We start from the raw sequence: 25,322 nt of genomic DNA, 5'->3' as shown, positions 1-25,322 counted from the left end.
ACTGCCCAGCTGACCTCTAAGGTCTCTTCCAACTCTAGGATCCTGCTAAGGGGTACACAAGGCAGAAGCATCCTGCTAGCTTGGGGCGCCGTGGGGAGGGGGAGGTGGCCTGAGCACCGGACACAGCTCTCCCTCTCTCTTCCTGCAACTCCGGGACCCCTTGGTCCCTTGCTCCCTGGGCTCAGCTCGGAAGCCGGCAGCGGGGGAGGGAAGTGGGGCAGGAGGTAGGAGACTTAAGAGTCATTATTCTCAGACCTTGTCTCCGGGTCGAAGTGGCACCGCGACAGGTCGGGAGAAGCGGGGAGCGACAGGACAGTGTTGCCAGCGCCTGCTGGTCCGGCGGCGGCTAAGGGCTTGCACAGCAGGGCCTCGGTGAGGGTAGGAAGCGAGCTGCGAGAGAGATACCCCCGGGACCGGCCGCAAGCACGCACGCAAATCCCTCACTCACTCACCCCGGGCAGCAGCAGAGCCAGAGCAGCCTCGCGGTTCGAGCCCCCGCTAGCCCGCCTCCCTCCCCTCCGGAGATGTGGTTTCTACCTCCCCGGGGTTGGCTAGGTAAGAGAAGGGGTGGAGAAAGGCACAGCCTGTCAGAGGATGCAGGGATAGACCGCCCTGTCCCCAGCACCGGAAGCTCTGGGCTCCGATCCCAAAAGGGTGGCGGGAGAGCGGGAGGGAGGACGATGCGCGGCCTTTTACCGTGGATTCGCATTTTTTTTTCTGCCAGCTTCGGTGTCCTGGGGGAAAAGGTCACAGTATCTGCCGCAGGAAAGATTGTACGCGTCTGTATTCATTTATTCACTAAAGCAAAAATGAATTCTGGCCTTGCTTCGAAGGGGCCGATTACCCTACTCTCCAATCATATCTAAGCCTAGTGGCAGCCAGAGAGGAGGCGAGAGACAAAAGTAGCAGCCGGTTTCTGGATCTGAGCCTGAAAAAAAACGTGGACAAATAAAACGTAGGAGGCGAGAGCAGACTGGAATGAGGAAAGGCCCCAAAGGGCTTAATAGAACTAGGTAACACTGATAGTCCTTTCCTCAATTTCTTATTTCAGCAGCTGTAGCAGGCCCAGAATGGGGCAACCAAGATCTTAGAGGGATCTCCTACCAGAAGACTGATCGAAGGAACTGTCAGCCATTCAGCAAACATCTATTACACCTTTACTGTGTGAGAAGAAGTTAGGATTGACTTCAGTTTGACATGGTCAAACTGTAAAGAATTTTAAATCATGTCCCTTTTTCCTGTTTTGAAGTTCATGTCATAATATTAATGACAGAAAGGCCCATTTTATAAGGCAGGCCCTCAGGGATTTTTTTTAAAAGATCCTTTTTTATGGTGGATGAAAGAAGAAATAACTGAGGAAAACAAAGGCTTAATCTTCAAAGCATAACGATTTATTAATCAATGCAGGCCCAATGGCCTAACAAATTGGGACCAGACTCCCTTCCTCAGCCCAGGGCTGATACATTAGGCAATTGACCTGCATTGCTTAATAAATTGATATGCTCATAATGTAGGGAATAAGGTTGCTTTATTGGAAAAGCCATTAACAGGAGAGAGCATGAAACACTGTATGGCATCTGGAGACCAAGCCTGAGGCAATCAGGGAGAAGCATAGAGAGAATTATCTAGTCCTTAAATGGACCTTTTGTTATCCTTAAGGGAGGCCTTTATTGTTCAGTAGGCCCTGATGGAATTCTATGCAATTCTATGCACTCATTACAGTAACAAAAATTATCAAGACCCCATTGTTACTGTATCCAATAAGAAGATCAAGCTATAAATGTCAACCACTGAGGTCATTTTTCTCCTATAAAATAACCTACTGGTACGCCACTTCTTTGTGAACACTTTTTTGGAAATTTAGCCAGCCAGGCCCACCTTAGAATTCCCCAAAATTTTATTAGGTGGTGCAATGGAAATGGCAAACATTCCATTATCTTGGCCCCCAAAAAAAACCCCAAATGGAGTCACATATTGTGAAACATGGCCAAACAACATGGAATTTCAAAATATTGGAAAATCAATCAATTATTCAATCAACAATTATTTATTAAACACCTGTTATGTGCCACTATCCAAAAATGCAAAGACAGAGATTAAATATTAAAGGAAGCAACTGGGTAGTGCAGTGGATATTGTAGTGGACCTGGAGTCAAGAAAACCTGAGTTAAATTTGATCTTAGGGGAATTCATTTAACCTTTTGGTGAGATCCTGAGTAACTAGGTGAGATTGATAGAGAACAATTAAAGTATTGATGGAATTATTCTCTGAAGCAAGCAAAGAAGTTCACTGATGTGGATCAGTTCAACTTTATAATCCCACCCTCTGCCCTGGCAGAGGTGGTTTTCCCCTCAGCCTTCCTCCATTCCACGCATCCCGCCCTACCAAGACTCATGTCTTTCTCCTTGTAGCTAACTGTTTTAAAGTGCTTAAATTCTTCTATAAATTTAGCCTGCCAGCCAAGGGCATACTCCAGCATACTCCAACTTCATGATTGGGTTTCTCCTGATTAATGTGAGCTTCACTAGGGAACTTGTCTTTCCCATTATTAATTGTGCTATGCTCTCCCAATTCTATTTCATATTTACTATTTCTAGTGTCTAATGGAGCTCTTCATTTTATCTATTACCTCCTCTCCTAAAAAACCCTACCTTTTGCCAAAGAGAATGGCCTTTGTGAATTCTTCACATGACTGAACCCCACTATTGAGTGCCTGAACCTCAGTCTCATCAACTGGTGCTAAACCCAAACACATGATCTGGTGCTCTTAAATTACATCACTTTGTTTGCCTTAATCCACTGGAGTAGGAAATACATAGCGAAGCACTTCAGTAGCTTTGCCAGGAAAACTCCATGAACAATATAGTCCACAGATCACTGATATGATCCAATACATTTGGATTAGGTTTACCCTAAAGATGGGAAGTTTAAATTGGAATTAGTTTGCTGCAGGAATTGTGGAGGTTTAGATTTAAAATAGGTTTGTCCCGCGGAGTGGAGACTAGATAACACTTTTCTTGTTTCTTCTTCTTTTCATTCTTTTAATTTCTTTAATATTTTATTTTTAAGATAGTTTTTCAACATTTACTTTTAAAAGATTCTGATTTCCATTTTTTTTCTCTCTCTCTTCCCCTTTCTCAAGACAACAAGCAATCTGTCATAGGTTAGACATGTACAATCATATTAAACATATTTTCATATTGATTATGTTGTTAAAAAAAAAGAAGAATCAAAATAGGGGAAAACAACAACAACAATAAAAAGGGAAAATAATATACTTTGATCTGCATTAAGATTCGGAATATGAATAGCATTTTCCAACATGAATCCTTTGGAATTATCTTAGATCATTGTATTGCTAAGAAGAGATAAATCTATCAAAGTTGATCATCCAAACTGGAAATTGAATGGATGCCCATCAGTTGGAAAATGGCTAAATAAACTGTAATATATGAATGTTATGAAATATTGTTATTCTATTAAAAAAAACTATCAGCATATGATTTCAGAGAGACCTGGAGAGACATATAAACTGATGCTAAGTGAAATGAACAGAATCAGGAGATCATTGTACATGACAACAGCAAGATTATATAATAATCAATTCTGATGGACTCAGCTCTTTTCAACAATGGTCAGTTTCAATGATCTTGTGAAGAGAGCCATCTACACTCAGAGAGAGGACTATGGGAAATGAGTGTGGATCACAACATCACATTTTTACACTTTTTGTTGTTGCTTGCTTTTATTTTTTTTCTCATTTTTCCCCTTTTTCATTTGATTTTTCTTGTGCAGCAAGATAATTGTATAAATATGTATGCATATATTAGATCTAACACATATTTTTACCATGTTTAACATATATTGGATTACTTGCCATCTAAGAGAGAAGAGAGGGGGGACTTGGAACACAAGGTTTTGCAAGGGTTAATGTTGAAAAATTATCCATGCATATGTTTTGAAAATAAAAAGCTTTAATAAAAGAAATAAAAGTTGATTATCTACACAATTTTTATGATCTCTTTGGGATACAGACCAAGTAGTGGTATTGCTAGATCACAGGATATGCACAATTTTATAGCCCTTTGGACATAATCCAAAATGCTCTCCAGAATGGTTGGATCAGTTCACAACTCCACCAACAATATATTAATGTTCCAATTTTCCCACATACTCGCTAACATTTATCATTTTCTTTTCTGGTGTGAGGTTTTATTTCAGAGTAGTTTTACCTTGTATTTTTCTAATCAGTAGTGATTTAAAATATTTTTCCATGTGACCATAGATAGCTTAAATTTCATCTGAAAATTGCCTGTTCATATCCTTTGAGCATTTATCAATTGGAGAGTTACTTGCATTCTTATAAATTTGGCTCAGTTTTCTACATATTTGAGAAATGAGGCCTTTTCAGAAACATTAGCTGTAAAAATTATATCCCAGCTTTCTGCTTCCCTTTTTTTATATATATAATTTTAATAGTTTTTATTTACCAGATATATGCTTGGGTAATTTTACAACATTGACAATTGCCAAACCTTTTGTTCTAATTTTTCCCCTCCTTCCCCCCCCCCCCCCGGCAGGTTGACCAATACATGTTAAATATGTTAGAGTATAAATTAAATACAATATATGTATACATGTCCAAACAGTTGTTTTGCTGTACAAAAAGAATTGGACTTTGAAATAGTGTACAATTAGCCTGTGAAGGAAATCCAAATTGCAGGTGGACAAAATTAAAGGGATTAGAAATTCTATGTAGTGGCTCATAATCATCTCCTAGAGTTCTTTTGTTGGGTGTAGCTGGTTCAGTTCATTATTGCTCTATTGGAACTGATTTGGTTCATCTCATTGTTGAAAATGACCACATCCATCAGAATTGGTCATCATATAGTATTGTTGTTGAAGTATACAACGATTTCCCGGTCCTGCTCATTTCACTCAGCAACAGTTCATGTAAGTCTCTCTGGGCCTTTCTGAAGTCATCCTGTTGGTCATTTCTTACAGAACAATAATATTCCATAATATTCATATACCACAATTTATTCAACCGATCTCCAATTGATGGGCATCCACTCAGTTTCCAGTTTCTGGCCATCACAAAGAGGGCTGCCACAAACATTCTTTCTGCTTCCCTTCTAATCTTGATTACATTTTGGCTTTTTCTGTGCAAAAACTTTTTAATTAAATATAATTAAAATTATTCATCTTGCATTTCATAACATTCTATATCTTGGTTTCATTATAAAAATCTTCCCTTCTCCATTCATCTGACAAATAAACTCCTCCTTGCTCTCCTTATTTGCTCATGGCATCCCCTTTTATACCTAAATCATGTATCCATTTTGACCTTATCTTGGTATATGGTGTCTGATGTTGGTCAATGCTTAGTTTCTGCCATGCTATTTTCTAGTTTTGCCAAATGATGAGTACTTATCCCAGAAGCTGGAATCTTTGGGTTTATCAAACAGCAAATTACAATAATCATTGACTATTTGTGCCTTGTGCATGTCATTCTTTAGTTAACAATTTTCTTGGAATGTCATAGTAGGGATTCTTGTTCAGTTTGTGTTGGACAAAATGGCCTTTAAGGTCCTTTCCAACTATGATATTCCCAATGGAACAGGCAATATAAGTACTAATGTTATATTTTCTTGGATGAGACAGATGGTTTCATTTAAATGAGATCAAAGATTTGAAGATTAATGACCTTCATTGTCATCTAGTTTAATAGAAGCCCCAAAAAAGTAAAGTTACTTACCTCTGGTCAAAAGAAGTACTAAGTGACACATCCAGAATTTTACTCATATCCTTTGATTTTAAATACATCAGTCTTTCCACTTCATCATTCTTTCAGGGATACCCAGTATATAACCTCCCTCTTTCAATGCCAGCCTGTATGTATTTCATAAATTGCCTGGGAATATTGAGGGGTTAAATAATGAATATATGGTTTCATATGTAATATGTGTCAAAGATAGGACTTGATCTTTCCTGATTCTTACCATCTCTAACAATCATTCCATGTTTTCTAACTAGCAATAGTGAAAGAAGAGGAAATAGAGATATAAGTAATTTGCCCAACATGTAAAGTGAGGGCTTGGACCTAGAAATTTAGGATTCTAAGTTCACTGTGATTTTCCACTAAACCATGATGCAGCTTTATTTTTTTTTAATATTAATTTTGCATTCCCATTTTAAATAGTGAAGAAGGTTCTTAGGGAGGCTGCATAGAAAAACGTATATGGTAGTGGCACATAGTAGGTGCTTAATAAATGTGTGGAATGCCAAATACAGTGCTATATGTGGGATTTGAAGGGACATATGGAAATATATAACAAAGCCTGATTTAATGAAGAGACTGATACCCAAGTGAGAACACAGTAATGCTCAATGTAATTGTCTCCTTTATATGGGAGAATCAATTAGTCTGTTTAAAGTATGCTAACCTCAAAACTCAAACTAGGTTCTATGTGGCTTATACTTTTTTTGTACTTAGCTACAAAGAATATCATAAAGAAAGCAGCTTAGCATTTCTTCTCTTATCCCCTGAGCTCAAATTACAGGCCTACCTTCAGGCTACTGTTTAAGAAATAAAGTTAATTAATATATTAAAAAGACTAAACTATGTTTTTCAAAATCTTATAGATTTTACCCTTCTAAAGTAAGTAGCACTCTGGTACCACTAAGGATTTTTGTTTATTGTGAGGTCTTATAACATGAAGTCAAGTATATAAAAACGTACCTTAACATGATCCCTAGTCTGTATCCAGAGGGTTAGGGGGCCTGTAGTACACATATTTAAGGCCAACTCTGATCTCTGCCCTGTCCCTTAGTCCCAAGCATGTCTAATGGAGATCTCTGGTCACTACAATAGCCTAAGTCAGTCTAGAAATACTACATCTTCCAGAATGCAGCCTTTCCTTCCTTCCCTCTCAATGTCTCACTCAAATCCTGTCCTACAGGACTCTGGGAACTGAAGTTTCTTTTCCTATCTCCAGAAAACCCTCCCCTCTCTATACTCACCCCCACACCTTTTTGAGAATAGTAAGGGAAGCGAAAGATATTCATACCCAAAGAGTTCAAGACTTCAGTTAAGAGTCATTAAATTTCAAAATGATGCTTTGTTCACCTTTAAATTCTGCTCGGTGAATATAGAGATATCCAGTGATTATGAAGGTATAAATTTCTGAGAGAATTGAATTTTGGGGAAGCTAATAAGGTTCCTTGTGACTCCAGACTGCAATGCTTTATCTACTGTGTATTAATTACTGTGAATGAAAATTTTTCATTCAATGAAAATAGGTAATGTGTTGAATAAATGAGATTCTATTAAATGTTATCCCTCTGATTTCCGCTATTTCATTTACATGAACTACAAATCCCAGAATGCCCCTGAAGCCAAAGCTATTTAATGATTACAACCATTTGGAAAAGAGGTTATTTAGCAAGTCTCCGAGGAAAGAACCAATCACTTTTGCTTTCATCTTTGGCTGGTTTTGGAGGCCGACTCCCCAGAGGTGATGCTCTAGCTGCAAGAGTGTGAAAGAAAAGTTCATTTTACCCATTATAAAACGAATAGTGTGGTGCATGGTTGAATGCTCTCTAGAATTAGCAAACGTTAAAGAGAATTTCCATCTCCTACTGGAAACTCTGCTGGAGGAAAGTAGAGGTATTCAAGCTTTGGATTATTATTGTTAAGGAAAATCAATTTCAAATGTACTTGCTGTTGCAATTTGCAGATGTGTTTGCAGCTATAACTTGTGAATGAACGGATTTTTACAGACAAAGCGACACGTTCCCTGCTGGTGCTGGCTGCATTGGAAACTTCAGTGTCAGTGTGTTGTTTCACCAGTAAATTTTGTAAATGTTTAGCATTTTGTTGCTTTGCTACCTCTTTCTGGGAACAACTCCAGCATTTGCTGAGACTGGTGAAGAGCAACGAGTAAATCCAGAAAAGTGTTTGATATGGGGTCCTGGCCTCAAAGCCAATGTGGTTCTGCCTGCCCGGTATTTCTATATTCAGGCTGTGGATTCCACAGGTCAGAAGTAAGTAAGACAGCTTTTCATTATACTAATTTTGAGCATGGTTAAAAATCTAACCTTTTTAAAAAGAAATTTGCTAAATTCTCCTACTACAACTGATGTTAATCTTATAACTGCCAATTCTCCCACCTTCTGTCTTTTATTGACCAAGAAGGTTTGATCACCCAGCCTTTCATTGATACGTTTTCTTAAATGGGATAGATAATAATAATCAATCAAAAGGTTGGAAACCCATCTGTGCTATCCCAGGCCTCCAATATCTCATTTGCTTGAGATTCTCTTTTGTTCATGTCTCCAACTTTTTCAGCAGTAAGAATGTGAGCTTCTTGAAGATCGAGATCAGATTTGTCCCTTTCTTTGTATCCCCAGTGCTTACCCATAGTGCCTGGCACATGCTGAGTGCTTAATACTTATTGACCATGTGATCCTTGAGGGCTTTAAACATCTGAAATCAATTTTAACCCAACTTGTATTCTAGACTACAGGCAACATTTCAGCTCCATCTAGTGGTCTCCCCTTTTTCTTCTTTAAATTGTTCCCTTCCATTCAAAAGAAATTAAACATATTTTGTAACAGTGTTCAAAGGAAAATTGCAACATTATTTCTTACATAGAAGTAATAAAGTATAAAATCCCTGAGTTGTTTCTTACAAAAGAAATATTAGCATTGTAAGAGATTCAACTCTTCAAAAGTGTTTTTAGTTAATGCCTTTAAGTAGTAGTTTAAACAAATACTTCTGATTCTCTCCTTGCCCCACTAATGGATGCTCTACTAACTGTTCTGTAGAAGCAGAATCTTTGGAACTGGATAGTCAATACAGATGTAGAAAAGTTTGTTTTAAGATAGGAACAAATAATCTCTTTCTGTTTTTAAAATTAAAAGATGATTACTTTGGTTATCTCATGATTCTAGGGCTCAGGCATTCAGGATAATTGGTACTCTGATGTATATGCACAGAGCTCAGTTTCTTTTAAGGTGTTCACCTCTGTTCATTTGAAATAGTGGGATGGGCATAGAAGTTACAGATCATAGAATATAATAATTTATCAATTTTACTAAAATGAATTTTGCACAAAATTAATCCTGTTCACATAGACATGTCTAACAATATTCTTGGACAATTTTCTACTGAAAGTATTATCACTGCTACCTCAATAATTTCCTTTTCTTCATCTTTTGGCATTTGTGATACATCTTTGCCACTTCTATACCAGAAATGTATGGCAGAAAATCAAAAAGCAGACGTAAAATAAAAGACAAAGGGGAGTAATAAGGGCTATTTACGATCATATCAGGTTACAAATTTCATGTGAGCACAATTTGGAGAACTTTATTAAAATATAATTTTTATGTCCTATAACTTTTCCTAATTCCTCTTATAGGTTCACTTTCTCTCCAGGTGAAAAAGTATTCAAAGTTAAGATTTCAGCACCAGATGAACAATTCACACGAGTTGGAGTACAGGTTTTGGACCGGAAGGATGGATCCTTCATTGTGAGATACAGAATGTATGCAAGCTATAAAAATCTGAAGATAGAAGTTAAAGTACAGGGTCAACATGTGGCCAAGTCTCCATATATTTTGAAAGGTAACTTAAGAAATGGTTAATTGTGACACTTTTTTGCATAGCATATTTCTTGAAAACCCAGAGGCAAACAATAATTTCCCATTCTTTAATAAAAAAACTTTTTATATCAGTTCATAAGCATCATATTTTGAAAGCCCTTAGGGAGTAAAGGAATAAGGAGAGGTTGAATGTAGCAATGCCTTTCTGTAATCTTGCTACTTGAAAAGCTGAGGCTGTTGAATTGCTTGAGCTTCAGAGTTCTGGACCATAATTAACTGGGTGTCTGCATTAAGCCAGGCATTCATTTGGTGGGCCCTGGGATAGGGAATTCTACTAGATTATCAAATGGGCCCAACTTAGAGGCAGAGTAGTTGAAAACTCCTATGCCAATCAATAGTGATATCAAGCCTGTGTATGACTTTGGAATACATAACCTGATTGAGATAAGGACACTAAGGAGAAAATTGAAAGAGTGATTCAGAAGCCTGACAAAAAAGGAAAAAAAAAATCTTTCAATATTGGACCAGAAAGAATATATATAGCTTCAATAAAGAGGAATAAATATGTAGGAAAAACACAATCTATTAGAAAAAACTAGATATATAAGCAGTTTTTTGGTTGGTTTTTTTTGTTTTTTTTTTCCCTTAGAATATCCAAATCACAAGCCCTCCATCTATTATCAGAATGTCTTCTTGGAATCTTGTGACCCTCCCAAAAAATCCCTACTTGATGAGTGGGTAACCTTCCCTAAACCTAGTTAGCCTGGTCTTGGCAGGTAAATGAGGAAAACCAAATATTCTTGCAATAATTTGGCATGTTTATAGATTACAAAACAATTTGATAGCTTTTAAGACATTTGGTCATTTTTAAATAAAAGGTATTCATGGAAAAGCATAAATATGGTCACTTTTTTCTTCTACCTACTATTTCATTCATTATTAAGTGATATTCAGAGCATTATGCAAGCTACTAAAGAGAATAAAAGCAAAAAAGATTCCCTGTCTCCCAGAAGATTACAATCTAGTTACAACTTATTTTACCCAGATCACTTAGTAGAGGTTGAACAATATTGGGGAAGTAAAATATCATTTTAAACTTATCAGGAAAGTGTCAAGGCTACCTACAAAGTGAACAATTACAAAACTTTGTGTTCTCAGAGCTGGCACAATTGGCAGTTCTTGAGACAGATACAACATCTATTTCAACACATAAAATAAGAAAAGAATGGTGTATTTCTCAGAGGGAAATGCAAATTCAGAATGGAAAACAATCAAATGTAACAGTCTAGGACTCTAAATTGTAGCCAGAAAGTTGGAGAGAGTATTTACCTCAATAGTTTAAGGATCTCTTGTTTCATTAATATGAATATTCTTGCTGATGAAATTGGCAGCCCTTCCACACTTTAGTAGGCAATTATCTTAAGTCTTGTGGCCAAAAAATTAGTCACCGTGGAGTGAGCTGGAGTGTCCCTGGGCTCCAAGTTTATCTGTGCAATTCCTTGGACAATAGAAATGGAATCTGTCCTTGTGCTTGTACCTAAAGATTTTCTAACTTGGTAGAAACTATCAATTTGTGATATCCTTTTGTAGCCTTTTAGGACATAGAATAACCCTCCAGCCTTAATGATGCATCTAAATAAGATTGTAATTAAATGGAGGTTGTGGTACAATTTATTAAGTAAATTTTAAAAGCTGGATGATCACATAAAAAAGAAGGACTAGGTTTTTTCCTCTTGTCTTTTTAATGGGAAAAAAGAAAAAATGTATGTTTGTTAATTAAAAATAAATTTAAAAGAGATCAAAGAAATGGAGAAATGTAGATAGTACAATGCTTTAATTTCTCAGCAAGAGAATTTACATAATCTTATGTTTTAAAAATAACTGCCCATTAAAATTAATTTCACCATGAGTAACATAAGAATTCAACCCCAAATAGAAGTAACCCTTTATTTAGACACTTTATTTTAATATTAACAAAACACCCTGATTTTACCAATTACTACCTGAATGACTAAGGCCAGAAATTCATCTGCTCTATTAAATTGCCTATAAATATTATCATTTTTACTTTTAATATTTAAAGTACTTGTCCTCAAGTAGTGATGTGTAGGTAGGAGTGGTAGGTGGTGATTATCTTCATAGTTAGCTTAATAGAGATCACAACATGAACTAAAAAGAACAGTACAATTATAACAATATCTATACAATTTATAATTGTATAACTATACAATTTATAATTGTAACAGAATTTAGTATATAATTTGAGTTCTAGATAAATTTGGTTTCTATCATACTAGAAGAAATGGGACTAAAAATATTCTAGCATAATGAGATAATATCTTAATAGTCTCTCATTTCTTTCTAATCTGTCTAAAGTTTTTACTTTATATGTAATAATCATAATCGATTGTGAATGTGAAAATGCTAATTGACATTATTGCTGCTATATTTTAATATCTGATATGTATGCAATTAGGGCCTGTCTACCATGAGAATTGTAACTGTCCTATTGAAGATAGTGCTACTTGGCTAGAGGAGATGAACTGCCCCCAAACCATCCCTCAGATCCAGAGAGACCTTGCACCTTTCCCCACAGTGGATCCAGATAAGATTGCTGTGGAAATCCCACAGCGGTTTGGACAAAGACAGAGTTTGTGCCACTACACCTTGAAAGACAACAAGGTACTGTTAAAAGGAAAATTCTTTGTTCAGTTCTTCACTATGATTAAAAAAGATAAGATTTAAAAGAAATTTATTAAAAGGCCAAATGCTTAGTGGATCAGTACTGGAGCTATCAAGACTTAAGGGGCAACTAGCTTTTATAGATAGGAGTAAATATCTTCCACATAAGGGCAAAGGTATTTTGATTGGCTCACACAATTGTGAGGAGGTAAGATTAGTGCTGCCTCAGTTCTTCTCTGTGTATTTTGATTGGTCCAGAGTTTTAATAAAGAGGTGGGATAACTAAGCATGAGTATTACCTGCCATCACTAATTATGAGAAGATGGAATTAGCATTAAGGAAATATCATTAGAACTAATGTACATTGCCCTCTTCTGCAGGACTATCCTCCCCAAAGTCAAGCAAGGTTAAACTATGGAGTCACTCCAAAATGACTCTACCTTAGTGACTGACTTTTTATGGTACAACAATGCACAAAGTAATATTTTTAATTCTTTTCAATTTTTCTTTTCATCATCATTATATATTACATACATATATATGTATATATATGCATACACACATATATTATATATACATATATATTACTAATTACAGTTTTATCAAAAATCACAATAACAGTCATATTGCTTATTCTTAACAAAGGCAATACTTTTTGATTGGTATGATTGATTTCAAATTTTCTTTCAGATTTATATCAAGACTCATGGTGAACATGTAGGTTTTAGGATTTTCATGGATGCCATACTCCTTTCCTTGACCAGAAAAGTGAGTATATCTTATCTCTTAAAACCCATCTCAAATTGAAGCTTCTTCCTATGCAGTATTTATAATTTCTATTAAACATCAGTGGTGTTCTATTTATAGCATTGTTTAAGTGCCATTTTAGAGTCCAAATCAGAAGACAACATGATAGATTAAACAGAATTTAGAATAAAGCATTTTGGTTATGTCAGTATGTAAAGCTGACATGTTCTGGGATGATCAGCTGTAAGTGACTTTGCTATTCTTAGCAGTACAATGATCCATGACTACTCTAAGAGACTTGATTAAAAATCCTATCCATACCCAAAGAAGGAACTGATGTGTTTGAATAAAGGTTGAAACATTATTTAAAAAAAAAAAGAAGAAGAAGAAGAAAAAGAAAACTTTGTCTAATCACTCAAGTTCACCATCACCATGTTACTTTCAAGTTCAGAAAACTCCAGTGACACCAAATTTATCCAGTGTTACAAATTAAATTCTGAACCCCAAAAAGGATGCAATTAATGTATAACCTCAGAATGAGTGAAACAGTTTAAACTTTTAATATTCTCCTGCAGAAGCAGGTATAGAAACTCTCCATATGAATTCACATACTGATATAGAGAGGAAAACAAGCTTTTATACTCTTAAGAATAGTCTTATTCTTCCGTTCAGAGTTCTGGTTGGTCTGAGCCCTTCTCATGAGGCTCCCCTTGATTCCCCAGTCAGGAAGCCAAAAATGATGAGGTTGGGCACAGGGCAGGGAATTGTGGGAACCCCCTTCTGGTCAGAGCAGGTCCTTCAGAACCTGAAAAGTTAAACTAGCAAAAAAAGTTTATTATTAGAACTGAGAAGTCAGCTTTTGCAAGCTGACTTCCTTAGTAGCAAGTTCCCGACAGAGAAGTAAAGATCTAGTAGAGAAAGTTTCTAGCAGAGAAATCCTGACAGAGGTGAATAGGGTCCTTTTAGGGAAATAGGTGAGAGAGAAAAAGAGAGAATGATGCTGAAAAGAGAATGTCTTTTCAGTGGGCAGAGGGTTGCAGCTCTTGCCTAGGGGAGAGAGAGAGATTTCTTGGAATAATTATGTCCTCTTCTTTTGGCCCTCTGCAAGGAATGAGCCCCTAGTTGCCTCTTTTTATAATTGAAATTTTGGCTGGAGGCTGGGGGGGGGGGCCGCAGTTTGAGTTACAATCTGACAGAGATTTTGGGAATTGAATAGAAATTTTCCATTTGAATGAGTGTCCCTGGACTAATCTCCAACTCAATAGAGTGGGTTGGAAATCTCTATCTCCAGCTCTGGCTAAGTAGGAGTGATCTTGTACTCAACTAATCCCATCCAGAAAACCAAATGAAACCACTTTATTTTGATTCCCTGGGGCGGGTCTCTTAGAGGAGAGCTTCTCTGAGGGAGTTTCCCAAGCTTTCCCCCCCAAAGTCCAAGAGAGAGTTTCAGGGATCCCCTTGTCATTTCCAGTTTACAGTCTTTCTCATCCACTCTTACATGTTTGTCCCAGAAATATTCCCCCTCCCTGGTCATATATCCAATATTCAAAAATGGCAACTATCTCTGCCCTTGTGGAGTGTCAGATAATATGCAAAGAGCCTATTAAGCAAAGGCTATGTAGAAAAGCCTGCTCCTGGTCCTTGACCCTAGCAAATTTAAGCCAGTTTCTAGCTTAGTGCCCTTTATCAGGACTTTGTGGTTAGGTAGTTTCTATATTTTATTTGAAAGGGAGAGATTGTGCTGGGGGCTTGCTACCCCCAGGGCTGATGTCCAAAGCATCCAGTAACCAAGGTGAATTCTCAATGACTTATATATACCCGTGGCTCAGCTACAGGGGTAGACGGGGAGGGGGTGGGGGGAGTCAGAGCATGGAGAGCAGGACCAGGACTATTCAGTTCTGAAAGGGTGGGGGGAGGCATGGGCCATTCTGATAAATTGGGATTACAGAATGGGGAGAGGCACCAGACTTTCTGATAATGTGTAAAAGAGAAGGTCTTTCTCCTTATCTGGATCATGTGATGAGGAGGGAGGGGTGGTAGTGCAGGATTGAACTGAACAATTAGGAACTGAGGCAGAACAATTCAGGGAAACCAAGGCAGGACAAATAAGGAAACTGTGGCACAACACCTAAGTAGCTAGCTAGCGCCCTCCCCCCAAATTGTCTTGTATTTTGTTTGAATGATACTCCACTCTCCTCCCACCCCCACCCCCATATAAGTTCTTTGAGGACAAGAGCCATTTTGTTTTGTCTCCTTGTTTCTAGTACCTACATGGTGCCTGCAACATAATAGAGATTTAATAAGTGCTTATTCAATTAATTAATGAATCAGTTCAATATTAACAAGTATTTGAGTTAAAGACACTTGTCCTGTTTGATTTCCTTATTGTATAATCAGTCAGCAACCATTTATGAAGCACCTTCTATGGGCCAGACAAATAGATTAGAGGGTTACAAAGCACTCTGAAAATATTCTGCATGTATAGAGCCGTATTGGAAAATTTCCTATCTCTCTTTTATAGAAGAAACAATGTAAATTATTTGCACAGTAAGAGAATCAGCCAGAAAGACAGAACAATACCCATAACTCCAATATTCCCTTCAATATTCTATTTCCTTGCATTGAACACAGGGTTGAATTTCAATTGTTCCTTGCTACTAACTCAATGCAGACCTTGTTTAAGAAATTAATCTTCTTTACAAATTACATAAGTATGTAATTAGATGTATTATTTAGATATCTGAGTCTCAATTTCTTGATCTACAAAATGGGATAATAATCTATCCCCATCAATCTCACCAGAGCTGTGTTATAGAGCTAATGAGATAATTTACATTGTACTTTGTAAACACTATGTAAAGGTAAACTATGTTTATTATTAAGAAAAATCAAAAAAACAAGAACCTCTAAGTTTGTCATTAATGCAAACAGTAAACCCTCTAAAATTTGGTGTGTAAATCTGAGAGACTTGCTTGAGATTCACAAGAAGTTAATTTCCTTGTCTAAGATTACAAAGCTAAGTGAAAGAGTTCAATTTTGAAGAGATTTCAAGATGCTTGTGATCCAGGTTCTTCATTGTATTCTGCCTCATTATTATTATTTAGGTTGAGAAAATAGGTTTTATATGATGCAGTGAGTGTAACTTATTTTTCAGTCAGTAGAAAAATATCAACTGGTTGTATTTTTCATGATTTCAAGATAAACTCTAGTTCAAAAACTGAAGTTTTAACTTCTTTTCAAAGGGGTACTTATGGATTCAGTACTTCTCTCCCCATCATTGTCTCTTTCCCTCTTTACTTATTCCTTTTCCTCCTCCTTCCCCTTCTTTCCTTCTGCTTTGCCTTTTCTTTTTTTCCTGCTTTTTTCTCTATCCTTCTCTCTCCTTTTCCCTCTACAAATGATTTTACAATATATTTTGTTACCACTCTCATTTTTTTTTTTGCAGAAAAAAATGCATCTCATTTTTAGAGAAACATTCAGCAATTAAAAGTAGTAATGGAAAGTCAGTGAAATGATGAGCCTTCCCCCCCCAAGACTATGATATGTGGGCTGAAGCAGGTTTAATAATAAGAATAATTCTACCTAGCAAAGATATACTGTGAGGCACTTTTCAAAGTGCTTTCATAGATTTTATTTGCTGGGTATAATCATCCTTGCTATTATTAAACCTGCTTAGGCTCACACATCCTAGCCTGGCAAACCATCATTTCATTGGACTTTCATTTCTGATTTGACCAATAAATATTATTGTAAGAAAGAAGACACATCTAAATATTCTAATGGCAAGTCAATCATCAGAAATATTTTTGATTTTTTTTTTAGGTGAAAATGCCAGATGTTGAATTTTTTGTTAATTTAGGAGACTGGCCTTTGGAGAAAAGGAAATCCAATGCAAACCTCCATCCAATATTTTCCTGGTGTGGATCTACTGATTCCAAAGATATTGTGATGCCAACCTATGACTTGACTGACTCTGTTTTAGAAACTATGGGCCGGTAAGAAGTCACTTACAAACTCAGAGTGAGAGTTTGGTTTCTCTGTGGGCTTTTATACAAATAAAGTTATAATCTATGAGCCATCAGTTCTATAATTACTTAAGATTATGTAATGATATGATTTCTAATATGTAGAACCTGTGAATCCATGATATGACAGTTTTAGAGGGGAAAATCTTTTGGTTTTTCTGTCTTCTATAGAGTGAGTTTGGATATGATGTCTGTGCAAGCTAACACAGGACCCCCATGGGAGAGCAAAAATACTACAGCACTCTGGAGAGGGCGAGACAGCAGGAAAGAAAGACTTGAGCTTGTAAAGCTTAGTAGAAAACACCCAGAACTCATAGATGCTGCTTTTACCAACTTTTTCTTTTTTAAACATGATGAAAGCTTATATGGCCCCATTGTGAAACACATTTCATTTTTTGACTTCTTTAAGGTAAGATATCATTGGTTTTATAATTCTTCTCAAGGTTTTAATTTTTGTAACTAACTGGTATACTTCCAAGCGTTTGCCCTTCTTCACATGCTATATTTTGTTTAATTAAAGCATTTTTCCCATAAAGCATTTAGCCCATTCTTTTTCCCCACAGAGTTATAGATATTGTTTACCACTGGTTCAGGATAAGAATTATTTGGTATTCACATGACTATTCCTAAGCCATCCAATGGATAGCTTCTGGCAAAATGCTACTTTTCCTCTGTTTCCCAAAGATCTTAAGGGGCTTTTTAAGTGAATTGCTCTTACTATCTGGGGAATAATCCTTACCCATCAAACCCTTTTCCAGTCTCTGAGTAATCTTTGAAAATTCTGTGGTTGTGGTAGATATGTGAAGCCGGTGAGCCAAGGTTAATCTTGCATACATACTGAATTTTCTACCCCAACAGGTCTTGTGTCTTATCAGATTTCTTTTTGTGTGTGAAATTATCGATCATCAATAAACACAACATTTTGCTATGCAAAGAATAGAGTTCTTGCATAAGAAACTAAATTAAAACAGTTTGCTTTGATAGATATTAAATTTAACAAGGTAATAAAAATTTTTTGTATTCTTTTTCTGCACTTTTTATATTTTCTTTTGTGCATTTTTAAAAAAATGTTTTGCTGGTATTTCTTTTTTTAAATATTTATCACTACCTACTGGTCAACCAAACCCCCTTTCATAAGTTATTTTCCTTGACATTATTTTTGTTTCCATTAAGTAAAATGTTCTTTTGTTTTGCTCATTTCACTTCACTTCAGTTCATTTTCATAATTAAAAATAGGTTTGGTTTTTTGTTTGCATTTTTGGTTCTACATGTATTAATCATTAAATGTTTGTTGTATACCTCCTAATTTGGGCAGCTACACAAAACATTTGTGAGGCATTTTAGATTAAGGTACTATGCTAGGTGCTAAAAATACAAAGTGTTCTTACAAATTTCCTGTTTTTCTGAATTCATGTTTGTCAATTTCTATGGCTGCAACATTTTTCTTATTATGTTCATTTTCCATTTGATGAGCTTCTATTTTCCAAATTTTTTATGACAAAAAGTGTTGTTGAACACATGTTCATATATGTAGATGCTTTATTTCTATTGTTGATCTCAGGGATATATTCCTATAATTAGTATTTCTGGATCAGCAGCTATACATTTAGTAGCTTTTTTTAATATAGGAAAAAATGTAACTATACTAAACTGTATAGTCTCTTTGACCCAAAATGATCAAGCCAACTCACAGTTCCACCAGTGGTATATTAGCATGCTTACTTTCCTTCTGATGTTGTCAAAGGTCTTTGCTATTTTTGCATTTACATTTTTCTTTTTTTTTTTTAATCCAAAACATTTTCTACATATTAGAAGCTACCAAGAATAACAGTTCTACAAATGTTCCAGTTTTCAAGCTCTTTTGTCCCAAGGCTTGTTATTCCTAGAAGACATTTGTGTAGCCATCTGGTGTTTAAGAGAGAGAGTTAACGTGGTACAGAACGTGATCTCATTAGGAACCCAAGTGAAGTAAATAAAGGACCACAGCCATTTCACTTTCACAAATAAACACAATGTTCCTTATGCTGCCAGTTAAAAAAATTCTTTCAAAATTAACTTTGTTGCTGATTTTTGATTTCCAGGACAGCTTCTAAATTGAACATTTAGTTCCCAGTCAGTTTGCATGGAACAATTGAACATTAACACTATAACATTAACTAAATGTGGAAAGCTGGGGAGAAAATCAGCAGCCCAAACTATCTCAGGGGATGAGAAGGAAACCTAATTGCAATTCTAACTGGTGTACATTGTTTTACAGCACAAATATCAGATTAATATCGATGGTACTGTTGCAGCATACCGGCTGCCTTATCTATTAGTTGGCAACAGTGTTGTACTAAAGCAAGACTCTATTTATTATGAACACTTTTACAAAGAGCTGCAGCCCTGGAAACATTACATACCAGTGAAAAGCAACCTGAGTGATCTCTTGGAAAAACTTCAATGGGCTAAAGATCATGATGAAGAGGTAAAGCAAAACTTTCATCAACGCAATTTAGTGATATGTACTAAGCATTGACTGTATGCAGAACAGTGTGGTAGGTGAGGAGGTGGTGATTTGAAATGTAGTTAAGATGTCAGTCATTTAACATTTATTAAGAGTCTAATATGTGCCGGGCACAGTGCTGAGTACTAAGGATACATAGATGAAAAAGAAAGACAGCCCATAACCTCAGGGAGCTTACAACTTAATGAGGAAAGCTAAAAAGAAAGAGCAGGGAGAGATGGAGAAAAGGAAATGTGCTGGCAAAGGAGCCCAATAAAGAAGTCCAAAGGTGATGTCTACAAAATTATTTAAATGCCCTGCATTTGACAAGACTTTAAGATTATATTGTATAAACTTGCTCTAAGAAAAAACCAACAATTTTCCCCCATGGAAGCCACTTTAATTTTCTTCCTCTTCCAGCCACAGAGTTTTCACAGGAGAAAAAGCTCAGTCTAATTCCCTGTTATATACTTGAAGCTGAAAAACCTGGCTTAAATTGTATGTTCTTCTACCTATCAGTGACTGTCATAAACCAGTAGCAGTTATGCTACTTAATATAACAAATGAATCACTGCCAGAGGCAATTAAAAAATGAAGGGGTCAATAGGCACTCTTCTTTTCTTAATAGGGATAATTGTACTTTTTATTGAAATGAGAGGTTTTAGAAAACAGCCTCTAAATTAATTGCTCATTGAAAGGTATAGAATTGAAATTGGGTTCTTATTCATGTCATGAGGCTATTGTCTCCTCATTTATTTTATACATCCTTGGGCTATTATACATCCTATTTTTAGGATTGAAATAAATGAGGAGGAAACATTTCTTTCAATTTTTTTTTTTTTAATTTGTCCTTTTCTTTCTTCTGGAATTTGAATTCCCAAATCACCTTGCTATAATGTGCTTTTACTTAGCCTCCGTTAAATGTCTCCCTTACTAGATAAGAACCCCCATCCATGCCATATTCTGTTTTTCTCACTTCAATACCTTACTGCCATATCACATTCAGAAATTGGAGGATTTTATTGCTTTAAAAAAGAAGCCCCATTGTAAAGTTATAAAATACTGAAGAGTGTCATTTTCTTCCACAGGCAAAGGCAATAGCAAAAGCAGGGCAAGAATTTGCAAGAAACAACCTCATGGGTGATAACATATTTTGCTATTATTTCAAGCTTTTCCAGGTCAGTATTTGCTAAGGTGATGTAAGCATAACTTGTGGATGTAAATGCCTCCATGATATAGATGATGCTTTGCTATATAATTTGTAAATGCACACACATACACGTTACATAATTGTGTAAATATAGTGTTTTGCAATTGTGAATGATAAAAAATAATGGACACAATGTAAATAATCAAAAAACAAAAGACAAATAATGGAAAAGGTCACTATCAGTTGATAATATGATATAATACCCTTATGGTCAATTTGTCAGCAAATGGATCTGTAATCATGCAGTACTATGCATAGATTCATGTGTTCCTTATGAAATATTTGTTATAATAAGGTTTCTTTTTTTTTAACATTACAAATTATGTTTTGAACTGTGGCTATGCTTTTTTAAAAAAGGAAGGAACCTAGGAAATTGTTGCCACACATGCACTCTTCGGGTTACTAACCCAAACATAACTGAAAATAAAAACTGACAGTATGAGAAGTTTTCTGCAGAACAAAGAAATAATCATTTGAATTTAATAATTTGAATCTCTATGTTCAAATTTTTTTTTATTTGCTGAGGCAATTGAGGGTAAGTGACTTGTCCAAGATCACACGGCTGGGAAGTGTGTGTTCATAATTTTTAGGATTGAAATACTGAAATAATGTTTTAGGATTGAAAAATTCAATATAATATTTGATTATTTGCTATGTAGGGCAGGGAGTGGGGAAGGGAAGGAGAAAAAATTGCAACACAAATTTTTGCAAGGTTGAATGTTGAAAACTTTGCACGTATTTTGAAAATTAAAAGCTATTATTTAAAAAAAAAAAAACAGAAAGAAAGAAAAATTCAAAGTAGCTTCACTCTAATGTGCCCTGCTATAGCAAAAATCTTGATATAGCAAGGGTCTTTAACAATGTGCTTCCCAACATCCTTTTTTTTTTTTTTTTTTTTTTTTTGGAAGATAACACAACACATCTGTGGGCCATTGTATTTGCATTGTTCCAATTATAATGGCTTGTGTAATGTGCTTGGATTTCTTCTGTTCCTAACCTAGCTTTGATGTTAGAGCAAAACATTCATTCATAGATATGTAAGTTATTTATTCATTGCTTACTCTACATAAGACATCTTTCTATTTACTGTGTAGGATTCAAATACACATGAACTAGTGTGCTTGCCCTCAAAATTTTTATATTCAAACAAGGGATATAAACACTTATCTATTACACAAGTCAAATTAATTCCCTACTATGTACAAAGTACTGTGCTAGCAGCTGAGAAAGATACAAAGTTTAGATAAAGTACTATCTTTGCCCTCATGGAATCTATTCTGTAGTTGGGGGGTATAAAACATACAGAGAGGTAAACAAAGAATAATGCAAATCAGAGACAAGGAATTGGAAACTAGTACTGTTTGCATTATCAGAACACTGGCAGCTCTCACACTGGCGAAGGAGGGTCAGGTATCTTGCCATATCAGAAGTTTGTGACATAGATCTTGTTAGGACATTTTTGATCCAATTTGGCACATTTTAAAATACATTTATTGTATAAAAGTAAAGCTCTAGCATTTTCAGTTCTTTACGAGGTATTGGAAGTCCTTTATCTCAGAATGGAAATTAAGTTTTCTTCTTTAACTAGGAATATGCTAGTTTACAAGTGACTGAACCCAAAGTTCGAGATGGCATGGAGAAGGTGGAATCTCAGTCTGAAGAGGACCTCTTTCCCTGTAACTGCCATAGAAAAAAGGTGGGTCTGGCTAGTATTCTCTTTCACCAAACTGTGTTGCTTCTAACTTTATTCTTTTACTCTTACTGATTACTACCATTCTTTTAGTCTTCTATGTATGAAACATTGGTGATATTCTTGACTCTTCATTCCCAAATCCAATGTGTCAATCCCTTTCAATGATATCTCCACAATATTTTCTCATACTTTATTCCAATTATTATCCTGGTGTAGGATTTCATGGATGAATCCTTCGAACACCTCACTCAAATCTCTAGTTTGTTATTGATGTGTTAATCATTACATTTTAATTACTATAAAGACCTGGTTCAGAATTTGCCCTAAGTAAATGATCATCTAGGAAAGGGCAGAATGAGATACCTTGTCAAATACTGTGTGGAAATTCAGTTATATCATTGCTTATAACATTCCCCTGCCATATCTGTCTTAGTAACCCTGTAATGTTAGTATGGCATAAAAGTCATGTAGAAGTTTAGCTTCGGTTTCTTGTTCCCAAAAGGGTATCTCTCAGATCAGAGAGAAAAGTCTTTTCAATAGATCTGTCTAAAAGCATAATTGGCTGTTTGGGGGAAATGATGGGGTTCTTATCACTGGAGATTTTAAAGAAGTTTAATGACTATAATAGCTATAACCATATTAACAACCAGCTTTAAAAATGGCAAAATACTTTACATATGTTATCCTCTTGGATTCTCTGGACAATCCCTATGAGGTAGCTGTCTTTATATTCCCCATTTGATAGGTGGGGAAATTGAAACTCAGAGAGGTTAATGATTTACTTATCTGGAATAATCTGGAATTAAACAATTAATATTTCTGGTATGGGATTCTTACTTAGGTATTTCAGATTCTATCCACTACACTATCAAGCTATTGGCTAATTATTTGTCAGGGATGTTGTGGAGAGAAGTTTGTTCAGGTTCATTTTTAACTAGTTAATTACAGAGATCCTGCTGAAGAGAAATAAGATAACTTGAGAACATAGTATGGTCAAAGAAAATATTTGTGTGTTTGAAAGCTGAGGTTGCCTCTTTCCAAAAAAAAAAAAAAGTAGAAAGGAAACCAGAAAAAAGAGAGAAATTAGAGGTATTTAAAGCAAGATATAATGATGATTGATCAAGCAAGGTATTGAAAGGCACAAGTGGAAGGGTAATGTTGGTAGAGAAAAGGCATACTTTAATCTCAGACATCAGAGAAGAAGAGAAGAAATGAAGATGAGAGATAGATGAAAGGCAATGAAGATGTTCATGATAGATGGCCTCATTCTTAGGGGAAGCCATCTGTCTGGAGGGGAAAGGGTTGGACATTAGTTGGAATTAGAGCCTATATTTGTGCCACTGTGGCTTATGAATGTTTTCCATTTTTTTATGTGGATAATATTAGTCTCCCATTAGCTCCCCTAGTGTAATAATAATATAAAAAAATTATGGTACCCACATTCATGTTGGCTAGACAATCATCTCTCTATTCTAGCATAATGGATTCAGTATTGGGAGGGGTGATTTTACAATATAATATTATTGAAATCCATTACTTAAAATTGGTAATAATTACTGAATAATCTATCCTACCACCCACCCCATCTTTTCCTAGTTTACCCTAGTGGATAACTAGGCAAAGAGCCAGGAGATAATTGATAGGAAAGAAGATAGCTTACTGTAATGAAGGAAAAGAAGAAAGACATTAGCTATTCTACATAATCAGGCTATAATTATACACTCTGTGCATCACATCACTTAGGCAAAATAAGGACTAGATAGTAGAGCTGCCTCTCTCCCATAATCTGCTTTTTTTATGATTTTAGGTAAATACAGAAAATTTTAGAGATTATCAGGTCTGAGACCCTCTTTTTTTCAGGTGGGAAAAGGGAGTAGAGCTTTACTTGCCTAAAATCACATTTTGAAGTATTTGACAAGATTATAATCAAAGACAGCACTAAAACTTTACTCTTAATCCCTTTTTTTATCTTCCTTTCCTTTTGCTATATTCTCTTCTTAGTGAGTGTTCTTGGTATTCATTTCACCCAACATCTCCTATATAAAATGTAGAAGAGCCCACAACATAATTTACTTTGGATCTAGAAAACCTATAGTGAGAGCTCTGTCTCTTCTTTCTATTTTATATACTAAGAAATAGTAAAGAAGTATAGTAATAGCAATAAAATATTATATAGATATTAATAACTTTGTTTTTTGTGATTTCAGGCCAAAGATGAACTCTGAAGTTAAGAAATGTCTTTTCTTGGAATGTTGGTGCTCAGATAGCTCCTTAAAGAAAAAAAAGATTATTTTTATTATAACACTTAAGTGAACAAAAAAATACATTGCAGTGCAATATTTCAAATTATGAAAAGACAGTTTTTTATTATGCAGTGTTATTCCCAGAATTTTGTTTAAAACACATTTTTACAAGTTTTGTAATAAAAGAATAAAATCATCATTATGTTAAAATCTTGTGTTACATGGAGTGAATTATTTATTATATCTATAAAATGAAAGTTTTTTTTCCTAGGTAACATTTTCAAAGAATAAATTCAGGGTTTTACTCAAAAAGAATTTGTCATTTCAGGAAATATGCTCATTCTTTCAAGTCACTAGTGATCCATATGGTGTTAAATATTAAAAGATAATTAAACAATGGAATCTTAGAATTGAAAGAGATATTTTAAAATCAGATTTAATTTTTTCAATTAACATTCTTTTTTTTTCTTCCTCTCAAACCTCTCACTCGTTACACTGATTAAAGAAAATAAATGGAAAAAATTTGAATAAGGCTTTATAATAAATATGTATCATTGAGTAAAACGAATTCCTTTATTGAACATGTCCCCCCCAAAAAAAAAAATATATATATATATATATATATGA

General features: G+C 35.4%; 2 protein-coding genes across 11 annotated transcripts in view; one reads left to right on the top strand and one right to left on the bottom strand.

The window, feature by feature from the left end:
• BIVM (basic, immunoglobulin-like variable motif containing) overlaps positions 1-6,913 on the bottom strand; it is a 45,368-nt gene extending 38,455 nt beyond the window's left edge. For 2 of the 9 annotated variants that reach the window (XM_074299487.1, XM_074299493.1), the window contains exons 1-2: positions 6,744-6,913; positions 5,760-5,915 (exon numbers count right to left, since the gene is read on the bottom strand). The gene's annotated coding sequence lies outside the window, so the exon portion shown is untranslated. Of the gene's footprint in view, positions 1-255; positions 618-696; positions 1,457-5,759; positions 5,916-6,743 lie in introns of those variants that run through there. The other 7 variants (XM_074299491.1, XM_074299492.1, XM_074299494.1 and 4 more) reach the window with 7 other exon arrangements.
• Positions 6,914-7,424: 511 nt separating this feature from the next.
• Positions 7,425-24,905, top strand: POGLUT2 (protein O-glucosyltransferase 2). 2 transcript variants are annotated; one of them, XM_074299484.1, is made up of 10 exons: positions 7,425-8,047; positions 9,427-9,632; positions 12,087-12,292; positions 12,983-13,060; positions 16,862-17,034; positions 17,236-17,473; positions 19,322-19,531; positions 20,638-20,727; positions 22,348-22,455; positions 24,660-24,905. In XM_074299484.1, exons 1-10 carry the CDS (start codon positions 7,866-7,868, stop codon positions 24,675-24,677), a joined length of 1,509 nt encoding a protein of 502 aa, XP_074155585.1. In that variant the 5' UTR covers positions 7,425-7,865; the 3' UTR covers positions 24,678-24,905. The 2 variants fall into 2 exon arrangements, with proteins under 2 accessions (XP_074155585.1, XP_074155586.1); XM_074299485.1 differs by lacking the exon at positions 7,425-8,047 and having other exon boundaries at positions 9,454-9,632; positions 12,983-13,141; positions 16,838-17,034.
• The last annotated feature ends 417 nt before the right edge of the window (positions 24,906-25,322 follow it).

This window comes from Sminthopsis crassicaudata, chromosome 3 (genome assembly GCF_048593235.1).
Source record: "Sminthopsis crassicaudata isolate SCR6 chromosome 3, ASM4859323v1, whole genome shotgun sequence".
Lineage (NCBI taxonomy): Eukaryota > Metazoa > Chordata > Mammalia > Dasyuromorphia > Dasyuridae > Sminthopsis > Sminthopsis crassicaudata.
Note: the sequence above shows the minus strand (reverse complement) of the source record. Positions and strands in the feature narration are given on the sequence as shown.